This window comes from Choloepus didactylus, chromosome 22, assembly GCF_015220235.1.
Source record: "Choloepus didactylus isolate mChoDid1 chromosome 22, mChoDid1.pri, whole genome shotgun sequence".
Classification (NCBI taxonomy): Eukaryota; Metazoa; Chordata; class Mammalia; order Pilosa; family Megalonychidae; genus Choloepus; species Choloepus didactylus.
In genome coordinates this window covers 42,343,865-42,356,070 of record NC_051328.1, presented here as the reverse complement: position 1 = coordinate 42,356,070, position 12,206 = coordinate 42,343,865, and the positions used below count along the sequence as shown (strand labels likewise).

The following is a 12,206-nucleotide window of genomic DNA, read 5'->3' as shown; positions in this document are numbered from 1 at the left end:
CGACGACGCCGAGGAGCAGCCGCCGCCGCCGCCGCGCACCGGCCGCCACTGGGCACGGGCGCCGGGCAGGAGCCTCCCCGTGAGCGGCGGCCCCCGAGGCCGCTCGCCGCCGCCGCCCCCGGCCGCCCCCTCCGTGGCCCCGCGCGCGCCCGGCCGCCGGCCCCTGGCGGGGGGTTGCCCCGCGCCGCCGCCCCCGCCGCCCGCCCCGCCGCGCGCTCCTGCCCCGGCCCCGCGCGCGCCCCTGGCTTCGCGGCCCCCGTCTGCCGTTCCCCTCGCGCTGCGCCCCCTGCCGCCCCTGCGCCCCCCGGCCCGGGCTGGCGGCGCGGCGGGGGCGGCAGCATGGTGGAGAAGCGCAGCCCGCTGCAGAGGGACGGCGTGTACCGCTGGTTCGCCGAGCTGCCGTCGCCGCAGCGCGTGGAGTTCCTGTGCGGCCTGCTGGACCTGTGCATCCCGCTCGAGCTGCGCTTCCTCGGCTCGTGCCTGGAGGACCTGGCGCGCAAGGACTACCACTCGCTGCGCGACTCGGAGATCAAGGCCAACAACCCGGCCGACCTGGGCAGCCTCACCAACCTGACGGACGAGGTGGTGCGCAGCAAGCTGCTCGTGTCGCTGGCGCTGCTGGGCTCGGAGCAGCGCGAGGCGGCGGGCGTGCTCTACCGCACGCTCACGCACATCGACTCGATCATCCACAACTACGGGCTGCAGCTCAACGAGGGCCGCACGGGCGATGAGTTCCTGCTGCTCTTCACCATGGCCTCCAACCACCCCGCCTTCAGCTTCCACCAGAAGCAGGTGCTGCGCCAGGAGCTCACGCAGATCCAGAGCAGCCTCAGCGGCGGCGGCGGCCCCGGGGGCAAGAGCGCGCCCGGCGGCGGCCTGCCCACCTGCCCGGCCTGCCACAAGGTGCGTGCGGCGCCCTCGGCGGCCCCGGCGCGCCCTCCTCTTCCTCTGCGGACCTTGGTCCTCGTCGCAGGCTCGGGGCGCGGGATGACATGAAACGCTGTGGGGATGGGGTTTAGAAGGCTCTAGCACGTTGGGGGCCGACGGCGTGTTCCCCGGGCTGCCATTTCCTCTGCAGGTAGCGGCTGTTGCCGAGTGCGCGCGTTGTGGACACGGACACGGGCGTGCACGCCTGTGTACATGGACATGGGGATACATCTGAGTATGTATGCAGACATGGGCACGTACCTGTGTGTGTCTGTACATGGACACGTGCATGCACTTGTGTGTGTGTGCACATGTGTGTTTTAAGAGCTAGGCTGCTGTGCAAAGCTGTAATCAAAAAAATTTTAGGGCCTTAAGTGCATGGGAAACGTGTTTCTGGGGGACCCCAACGCGGGCTGCCCTTGCGCAGGAGGGCGTGTGCATGACCTTTTGGACCAGTACATCCCTTGTCCGTCTCACAGGGAATGTTACCTTGAATGAAGGATCACCTGTCCCCGCATAAAAATCTTAAGGGCACGTGGCCACCCACTTCCAAACTTGCACTTTTGTCTGAATGTTTCAGAACTGTGGACATGCAAAGTGTTTAGGGCTGAAACTTACTTTTAATAGCCGGTGGGACCCAGTACCAAAATCCCACTCCTCAGGCCTACAAGACAAAAAGGTGGGGTGTGAGTATTTCATAAACAGATTTTCTGTGGAGAGAGGTTGCAGTGAGAACCAGTTGTGCTGAGTGCCTCCTGACAGCACCCTGGTCCTCGACTTCTTGGCTTTAACAGGTTTTGAAGGTAAAACTTGATGACTTGGTTTTTGTGGCATGACCGGGAAGGTCTCTGGATTGCTGGCGCTGTTTGTTGTTATTTTTTTAAAGCTGTCTTTCAAGCTTGGATTGTGGTTTTTAAATTTTTTTAACATCTTCCTCTAAGAAGTGGTTGTGGTACATCCGGTGGTTTTTACTGATGTCTGTCTTTGTTGGTGAAATTTACCTCCCTGACAGTGGCTTTCTTTTTCTTCAATGTATGGCCCCTACCCTACATTCTGTGTTGTTGCTGGGGAGGAGGATGCTGTTCCAGCCATAAACAAACGAGTAGTAGGGCCCCTAGAGAACGTACTTGTCTGTAGGAAGCCAAGTAGGCTTTGAGGTGCTGGTGAGCCGGACCCTCTTCATGGAATTTCAGACCATCCTGGAAGGTTCGTTTGCTGTCGGTCTGGGGTTTAAGTGCCAGGCTGGTGCTGCAGCTGTAGCGGCTCTATAAAGGCCTGTGTGTGCAAATGCATCACTTTATAAAAGCAGGGGACGGTAATTGTTTTGGTGGGCTCGTCAAGCTAAATCTGGAATAAAAATATCTTTTCCAGGAGATTTTTTATTCCAAGGAAAAATATACAGTATCCCTTGGATGCCGGGGCTGGTCTGAACTGGCCCTCCCCGCTCCTCTCCTGCCTCTCGTCTCAACAGAGGGGGCTCTTGCCCACCCAGTCGGCTGGTTCTGAGATGCCAAGTCCAGCAGGTGCTCAGAAAATGCCTCCTTCTCCTTGTCCTCCCTGGCGTTGGTGTTCATTTTTACAGAGGAGCGCTAACTTTGGAAGCAAGGCACATTTTTATGGAATGAAATATTAAGTGTTGGCCAGAATGTGTGTAGCCTCTCTAAACTGGTTTTTGAATAGTTACCTGGATTTAAGTTTGCTCATTGTTGGAAAATTGGAGTCGTCGAAAGGACCCTTAATAAAGAGGGTTATCAAATGAGCAGCCTTAGGGTCAGTGCCTATGTATTCCGGAAGTGCTAAGGGTTTCGTTTCCTTGATGCCCCCTTTGTCACTGATACGCTGGTTTCATTCTTGGTTAACTTTCCGTGCCCCTGTGGATTCAAAGGTGAGGCCTTTAGTGCATGAATACCTTGATGCCGTGCGGATGAAACCGAGCCCTTCAGCCTTTTTGTCACCTGGGTTTCTCCAATCCTCACATTTGGTGTGTAATCCTGAAAAAGCAGCCCCATTAAAGCTGTGTTTGCATGTGTTTTGTTTTTAGTTTTAGCCTCTGTGGTCCTAGAGGCTTCACGTTTGTATTTGAGATAAAGACTTCAGTGGTTTCCTTTTCTTAATTATTTTATTTGAAGTTTTATTTCTTTTACCTGTACTTTCTGATATAGTTATTACTTGCAATTGCTTCTCTGAACTATTGCTGTCTTTATTTTAAAATTCTTACTGCTCTGAGGACTTCTAGAAGTTTAGACGTATGAGGAGTATAAAATAGGTATTTTTTTTACTTTCAGAAAGGAAAGCATTCTGGGCAGTAAAACTGAGGGTAGAGTGAAGTGGGTTTACTCTGCCATGGGTGGCAGGTGGTTGTAAGTTTGTGCTTTAAGATAGGGTGGCCCGGGGTGCTGACCGGTGCTGACAGTTGGGTGTGGACTTAGTATTTACCTCTGTCTCTTCGATTCGTTTAAATGAAAAGCCATAGTTTTGGAAATAGTATAGATTGATCTTTCAAAGTCTTTCTTTTGTGTAAGTGATGATGTGCTGTGGTGTATCTTTTTTTTTTAATAACAGTGTTGTTGAGGTGTAATTCACATAAAATTCACCTTTTGAATGTGTAGAGTTCATTGGTTTTTGGTGTAATCACAAGAGTCGTGCACCGTCGCCATTGTCTAATTTCAGAAAACTTTCACCACCCCTAGAAGGTACCCCGTCCCCACTGGCAGTCACCCCCTGTTCCCCTGCTCCCCGGCGACCACGAATTTGCTCTCTGTCTCTATGGATTGCCTGTTCTGGGCGTTCCTTGTAAACGGATCATACGACGTGTGGCCTTTTGTGCCTGGCGCCCTTCACTCAGCGTGGTGGCGCGTTTGGTCCAAGCACCATTCCTGTTTACGGCTGCATAGGACTCCGTGGCGTGGACAGGTCCCTTCTGTTCAGCCAGCCACCTGCTGATGGATGTTTGGGTGGCTTCACGTGCTTTCTTCCAGACTTGCTTCCTTCATGGTCAAGGGGCCCTTGGTTTTAGCTCCCTTATGCATGACACTTAAATTGTCTTTGGATACCGCCCCCCATCCCCCTCTCCCTGGGAAGCCTCTTTCCCAGGCTCGTCCATCCTGAGCCCAGAGCTGTGGAGACGCATCCTCGCCCGCAGGATCTGCAGCGGAGGCGCCGCGGAAGCACTGTGCCTGGAGCCTGGACGTCGGTGGCATTGCTCCATCCCCACAGGTCCGCCCGGGCCTCAGTCACCGCCCTCACTCGACCTGGCCTCTGTGCCCCAGAAGCCTTGTGACAGGGATGACCACGGCACTGCCGCTTCAGAGGGCCTCCCAGAATTACGTGTGCCCGGCACAAGGGGGTGGCGGGGCTTCTTTTGGGGTGTGTGTTTTGAGGGTGGTCCCGCGGTGCCCTGGCATTGAGCATGGTAGTGATGCGGAGTGCTGTGGCCCTGTCCGCAGATACGGGGACGAACCGTGCTAATACTGAGCTCTCGCCGAAGGCCTGCAGCAGCTTACGCTTGGTGCTTTTCAGAAGCTGTTGAAAGTCATTGCAGTTTGGAGGCGAATCGTTGGGTGCTTTGTCCTGTGGGTATCATGCGAGATATGAGTGGCTTCTTTGGGTTTCTTCTTTCACCCTGAACTGGCCTGTTGGAACTGAAAGGAATGTGGCATTCCAGGAGCGCCCAGTGCTCTCAGGAGGAGCTGTGGCCGAAAGGCACCTTGCCGTTTGTTCCGGGTGGCTGAGCCGAAGCCCGTGACCTGAGTCTGGCTGTCTCTGTACCCACTGCTTCATTTATTACCCTACGGAAGATAGTAGCCTAACACGGTGGATTGTTTTTTTCTTTTTTTGGCCAGCTTTTCCAGGTCTGCAGGGCGATGTCTCCTCTACTTGTGGGGTAAAGTGCATGACGTAGGATTTGAGGCACCCTGGGATGCCGTTTCAGCTGCTTTTTTGCCTTTTCGTTGAAGCTCATCTTGGTGGAGTTACAGTAGCACCACTGTCACGTGTGGCGGTGTGGCTTATGTGGCACCTTAGTTACTGTCATTTGCCCTCACATTAAATCGAGACCATTTGCCTGCATGCGCTAGTTCACATTTGCGAGGTTCACCTCAACAGACACCTGTTGAGCTCTGTGTCTATAGCATGTTCTGGAGTATAGTTGTAGAAACTGGAAGTTTTATGGTGGGTCACGTGATCATGTCATTTGTTCAAGTTTGGAAATAATTGGCAATGAACGTTGACATTAGTCTTGTTTTCTGCAGTTTTGGAAGCTCATTATTTAGGCTTCCATTTTATTGCCTTTTTCTTCAGCCTTGTAAACGTCATCTACCCTTCTTTTGGATTGAGGACATTTTGGATTAATATGTATTTTTCCAACAAATTTATGAGTTTTACAGTTCCAGAAGCAGGTTAGTGGAGGAGCCACAGCTGACACATTTTTGTTTGTTGAATTGGTGACTGCTGGCCTCCTTGGTGACTGTTAGTAGATCAAGAAAACATTTTTTTATGCCTAGCAAAAATAATTTCTACTTAGTATTCTTTTCCACCTAAGATGGATTAGGTTTTAGAAAAATATCCTGTGGGGTTTCTTTTTGGAGATTTCTTTCTTCGTTAAAGTGAGAAGTGTTGCTACACATTTGCTAATTCGTTTACAGACTATTGAAGGGTTTCTGACTTTGAACTTTACCCTTGACATAGTCAGTTCAGAAATTAGTTTTAACAAGGTAGTTTCGTTTTTCCCAATCTCTGTAGATGCTTTGATTTTGGAGAGACCTAACGCATTCTAGAAACATATTCCCTATCAAAAGTGAACAAGTTAAAAGCTAATGAAGTTATCTTAGCAGTTAGTGTTGTTTTGGGTTAAAAGGCCTGATGTTATTTAGACTGAAGAGAAGACAGATGCAAGGCAGAGTATCATTCGAATAATCGACGTTCCAGCAGCTGTTTGCAGCTTGTGGAAATAACGAGTAGGGATGGCCTCAGAGCGGCGCGTGAGGACGCGGCCAGGGCTGTGACCGCCTCTGGAGCCGCAGAGACTGCTCACGCTTGGGTTTGCCTTGAAGCATTGTTCTGCATCTTAGGTTTGTAGACGAATCCACTAGCCCTCGGAATGTCTTAACTCTGCCTGTGCTCTCCCTTACTTTCCCTTCTGTCACAGAGTCAGAGGTTCTTTCCGTCTAGGCCAGCCCTCCACCTTGCTCTGGGTCGCATCGTTCCGTTTTCTCGGGGACCTTGTCGGGTCAGGTGTCCTTGTCCTCCCCTGCCCCACACCAGTCTTTGACATCTGCGATTTCTCCACTTGCACATAAACGTGTTTGTGGTTCTCTTACTTCTAAACAAAACAAAACCCTTCCTATAGGGTGCAGCCGCTGTGGAAGACAGTTTGGCAGTTCCTCAGACACTAAGTATAGAATTGCCGTATGACTCCTCAATCCTGCTACTAGGTGTTTACTAGAAGAATTGAAAGCCAGGGTTCGAGCAGATACTCACCAGTCTTCATAGCCGCACTCCTTACAATTGCCAAAAGATGGAAGCAACCCAGGTGTCTATCAGCCAATGAGTGGATAAACAAAATATGACGTATACGTACAGTGGAATGTTGTTCAGCCATAAAAAGTGATGAAGTCCTGATATATGCGACAACATGGATGAACCTTGAAGACATTGTGCTGAGTGAAATAAGCCAGACAGAAAGGGACAAATATGTATGATCTCACTGCTATGAACTAATTATAATAAGCAAACTCTTAGAGTTAGAATCTAGAGTACAGGTTGCCAGGAGATAGATTGGGGTTGGAGAATGTGGAGCTAATGCTTAACTTGTACAGAATTTCTGTTTAAAGGTTGGTGGTAAAGGTGTGGAAACGTGATGGCAGCACGATGCTGTGCGCATAATCGGTAGCACTGAACTATACAGGTGAATGTAGGTAACAGGGTAAACTTTTGTATGTATGTGTAACCAGAATAAAAATTGAAAGATAAAACTCAGGGCTGCACAGCACAATGAAGTTTATTGTAGACAATGGACTGTGGTTAATAGGACATGTATAAGATGCTGTTTCATGAATTAGAACAAATATACAAGGTGTTAATAACAGGGTAATATATGGGGAAAATAAACCTAAGTAAACCATGGATGGTAGATAATAGTATTATTTTAGTAGTCTTTCATCTGTTGTGACAAAGGGAACTTCTGTTAAAAAATAGTACAATTATTTTTAAAAATGACATCATCTGTAACAAACACTCCACACCAGTGCTAGGTGTTGGGATGGGCTGGTGGATGGGATGTATTTTATGCATGACTGTTTTGTGAACCCACAACTTCTGTAAAAAAAAAAAAAATTTATTCCTTCCTTTAACATTGTCCCTGTCTATTGACCATTGTTTTCTTTTTGTCCCTTCATAGCCAAGTCGTCCCCCACCCCTCCTGCAACCAACAGAAAACTTTCCATTCCTACTTTCCAGCGTCATCCGCTTAACTATTTGCTGTGTACCCTTCTAATCGTTTTTATGAATATATATTTGTACATTCTTCAAAAACATGTATTTATGAATAGGATTTTATGTGTACTGTTCTGTAACCCCCACCCCCCACCCCCAGACACACATACACACTCTTAATGATATATAATGTAGCCAGGCTTCCATTTTGATTAAAACAATTTTTGTTATAGGGGACTAAATCTTTTAAACCTAAAAAAAAAAATTGATAACGTAATCAGAGGTAAAAACTCAAAAGGTACAAAAGGATATTCACTGTGAAGTCTCACCCCAGGATGCAGTCAGAGCACGTGGGGAATTTGAAGTTTCAGGCAGTGTTCTCTTCCTTTACCTGGCATCGGTACCTACTTCACATTTGAAAAGCTCGTTTCTCACGCGCTTCCCAGCCGTCCAGTCCCCTCTCTGGAGGTGACCGGCATTAGCAGTCCCTTGTTTGGCCTTCCGGAAAGGCTGCGTTCAGGACTGTGCAGCTCGCGGGCTCCTTTCCCTTCCCCCGGCCTCTCACCCGTGAGGGCTCTGTCAGTCCATGAAGAGCTTCCTCGTCGTCTTGCATGTCTGTCTTGAGTTATTTAATCAGTCCCTACTGGACCCTTCGTTCCCGGCTTTTACCATGGACAGCACGTAACTGAGTAACTGTCTGTGAGCATGCTGTTTCGCGTTTAGGTAAGTGTGTCTGTAGACCAGAAACCTGGAGGTGGGTCTAGTGGTTGGTCAGGTGGTGTGTGTGCATTTGTAATTATTGCCTTTTTAAATTCTGGCCAAGTTTCTGCAGCTGTATCCAAGAGTGCCCTTTTCCTCACACCTCTTTCCATCAGGGTGAGTTACCCGCTCAGTTGGGTGGGAAGTGTATTCCAGAGTAGCGGCGTGTCGTTTCGTATTCTTAGGAGGGAGGCAGAACGTTTTTCCAGGGGAACGATTTTATTTACTTACTTTTGGTCAGCTATCCATATCCTTTGACCATTCCTGTTGGGTTGTTGGTCGGTCCTTCCCCTTCTCTTTTCCTTTTCCTCTTCCTCTAAGTTTCGGAGAACTTGTCCTCCCCTAGTCTGCAATATGAGTTACGAATACTTGTCTGTCAGTTTTCTATCTTGTTTTGACCTGGCCTTTTTTTTTTTCTTTTTAATGTCATGTATCGTTCTCTCTTGTGGCTTCTGGGTTTTGTGCCTTCCCCACTTAACTTTATAAAACTGTTCCCCTGTGGTGTCTTCTGGTACAGAACTTCTGTGGTTTTACTTTTTACATTGAAGTCTTTGATTTGTTGGAATTTATTTTGGTGTAAGGTACACAGCTAGCTTTATTTTTTCCAGATTTTCCCCATGCTATTTGCTGAATAATCCAGCTTTTCCCTCACAGATTTGAAATATTGTTTGTCATGTACTCTGCTTCCCATTTGCATTTCAGTTTACCTCTGGATTTTCTGTTCTGATCCATTGATATCTTTATCTGGAATGACCTCTTATTTGCCAGGTTCATTGGATACTTTGCAAACCTTATCTTTTTTTATACCTCTCATTACTTTTCCTGCATGTTGGATATCCGGGGGAGTCTTGGAGAGCCTTTGTGTGTTTTTAAAGCAAATACAGGTGCCTGGGTGCCTCCCCCAACATCACACCTGCAGGGCTGGGTGTGGCCTGGGCAGCCGGGAGCCCCCTGGCCAGCTGGTCCCCTCAGGCTTCTCCTGGTTTTGTCTTCAGGGTCTTTGGTCCTTCGGGGTCTCTTTTGCTTTGCTGCCCTTGTGATGATGCTATTCCTTAGCCTCCTGTCCCCTATTCGTCTTCTCTTTTGTTTTACTCTCTGATTCATGGCATTCTCAGTTGTGGTTTTGCCAGTCTCACTGAAGACTCCAAAATCCGAGCAGACCTTGAGCTCAGCCGAAGGTCACTCAGTAGCTCCATATGTCTGTCCTTTGACCTGCCCTTTCTTTAGTCCCGTCTCCCGCCAGCCAGAAACTCAATGCCTTTCATGTGTTCTGCCCCTTTTTTCATCCCCTCCAACCAGTTTGGCACCATGTCCAGTGGATCCTAAATAGCCTTATAGATTTGTTCTCCATCGACACTGCTGCAGCCGCGGTTCGTCTCTCTGCCCTCCCAGCAGTGGGCAGGAAGGTTACACATGTGGTGCGTGTCTGTGTAGGCGGACTTTGGCTTTGGGGCTATTTGCCAGAGAACCGGGCCTAGATTAAAAGAGTCTTCGGGGACCAAGCGTAACCCTGGCCTCACGTGACCCACTCCTTCCCGAGACAAGAACTTTGCTGGGATGCAAGTGAGTGGTTATCTTTCAGAATTAGCTGATGTCATCCGGTGAAGTCTACAAGAAAGAACTCGGGAGTTGCTCTTCTGTGATTATTATCAAATCATCCAGAAACTTTGGTCCCTTAACTATTTTTAGAAATAACCGTGACTTGCCCGACTGCTGACCTTGGCCTGGGTCTCCTGGTCTCCCTGACCCTGCTCTTACCCTCTGACAGCAGTTTCCGTGGCAGCCAGGACGGTCCTGTGAGGCGAGTGTGGGGTGGATGCAGGGTCGGTGCTGCCTGGCTGCAGTGCCTGCCCCTGTGGGCTGCCTGTGGCCGCGTGTGCCCCCTGCCTGCCCTCGCAGCACCTCGGGAGAAGGTTCCACTGTCCTCTGGCAGGTCACCTGCGGCCCCTCTCACTGCTGGACACAGACACACCCACCCTGACCGTCCTGGACCCCACCTCAGCGCAGAATAACGCGTTCTTGACGTCTCTCTCACAGGGCCTTGCCTGCCTCTTCTCTGATAAGAGCATCTATGAAAACCTAGTGGGAGGGTGGTTTGGGGAGTCAATGAAAAGTCACTGCAGTGAGAACGTTTTTTTCCTAGCGCTTTTCTGTGGCCGTATCAGTACGATGTTATCAACTCCATGCTCTCCTCAGCTGCATTTATCCAGTGTCTTTATTTTTCTTATGTATTAGCCGTGGAGTCTAGTGAATTTTAACATACTTTCTGTATTCTTCTTATTCTTGATTTTTAAAATAAACTTTTCAGAAGGTGGCATGCAAGAGCTTTCCTTGGGAGAAACTCGTTGAACATGACTGTTTTGTTTTGAGTTATCCAGATGACAAAAGCAGGTTTGTGAATGGTCAAACTGATAGTCGGGGGGAGTCACGGGGCTTCCGGGCACCCTGGTGGACCTGTCGGCTACGGGCTTTGCACCGATTAGTCCATTTTCAAAGTTACGATTTTAGTCCTCAAAGTAAGAACGTTTAAACTGTATTCCTTTAATGTTTACCAGGTCTAACTATGTTAGTTTGCTGTGGAAAGGCAATAACCTGAAGGACTGCAACTTGTTCCAATTAAGATTTATGTTATATTTCTCTTACACTTCAAACAGTGACATCAGGTTAATTAGGAGGATGGAGTATCAAGGATCATTTCCTAATTATTGGGGGCTTTTTCATAAAATAAAACTTAAGTATAATTACTAGAATGAAATGGCTGTGTCCTCACAAACTTCTTACTGATTCACAGTGAATCTAATTCACTGTATTGGTATAGGAACTGCTTCAGAAATGTGATGTTCTAGACTAGAAAAACTATTAGACTGAAACAGGAAGGGAAGCAATTTATGGGGAAAAAGACCCCCCCCCAATCTCTTTTGGACATTTTAATAAATTTTTAAAGCTTGGGAATAGTGCTGACAACCGGCTACCATAAAGTTAGTAAAATTACTGAGCTGTTTCTGCAGGACTGAGTCCTGTCGTCGGGTGGGAAGTGCTGTGTGCTCGGCCTTGCTCTCCCTGGACCCAGTCAGATGAGGCACCACTGCTGGGGTGGGGGGGACAGACCCTCCTCCTGACCCCAGGCTCCTGCTCTGCGTCTTCCACAAGTGGGGACTTCCACGAGGTATGGGACTTCTGAAAGCACCGATTGGTGTGGTTTTTCCCCTTTATTCTAAAGAATAAGTATGAGGTTCGTAAGCCAGTGCACCTAATACTTATATTGGTGGACAAGTTTGCCAACGCGATTTTTTTCCTTTCAGAATTACCAGTAAAGAGGTGAGTAGAGAACAGGTGGTCAGAACGAGGGATGGATGCCAGGGATTACCTGTCACATGTTTCCCACGTGCAAAGCACTGTTTTCCCATGCATGTAAATCACTTTATTTAATCCCGGAGCTCACAGATTTAGGTGCTGTTTTTGTCTCCATTTTAGCAGTGAGAAAACAGTCACAGAGAAGTTAATTTGCCAAAGGTGAAATTAGTAGGTGGATAATTTTACTGTATGAAGCCAAAATTACAAGTTAATTTTTTTTTTTTAACCACATCATTAAAAATGAGAGGAAATCTCTCTCTCTAACTGAGCCATCTCGACAGGTGAACTCGCTGCCCTCCCCCCTACGTGGAACCCGACTCCCAGGGTTGTAAATCTCCCTGGAAATGCAGAGTATGACTCCCGGGGATGAATGTGGACCCGGCATCGTGGGACTGAGAGTATCTTTTTGACCAAAAGGGGGATGCAAAATGAGACGAAATAGTTTCAGTGGCTGAGAGATTTCAAATGGAGTCGAGAGGTCACTCTGGTGGACATTCTTATGCACTATATAGATAACACCTCTTAGGTTTTTGTGTATTGGAATAGCTAGAAGTAAATACCTGAAACTACCAAACTCCAACCCAGCAGTCTGGACTCCTGAAGACAATTATATAATAATGTAGATTACAAGGGGTGACAGTGTGATTGTGAAGACCTTGTGGATCACACCCCCTTTAGTGTATGGATGAGTAGAAAAATGGGGATAAAAACTAAAGGACAAATGGGGTGGGATG

The 12,206-nt window shown here is 48.4% G+C and overlaps 1 protein-coding gene across 3 annotated transcripts in view; it reads left to right on the top strand.

Moving 5' to 3' along the window:
- The first annotated feature begins 283 nt into the window (after positions 1-283).
- ZCCHC14 (zinc finger CCHC-type containing 14) overlaps positions 284-12,206 on the top strand; it is an 81,595-nt gene continuing 69,672 nt past the window's right edge. For all 3 annotated transcript variants that reach the window (XR_005213760.1, XM_037815542.1, XM_037815543.1), the window contains exon 1: positions 284-903. Coding sequence is in view for 2 of the 3 variants with exons in the window: in XM_037815542.1 (XP_037671470.1) it covers positions 340-903 (564 nt within the window). In the remaining variant the exon portion in view is untranslated. The remainder of the gene's footprint in view (positions 904-12,206) is intronic.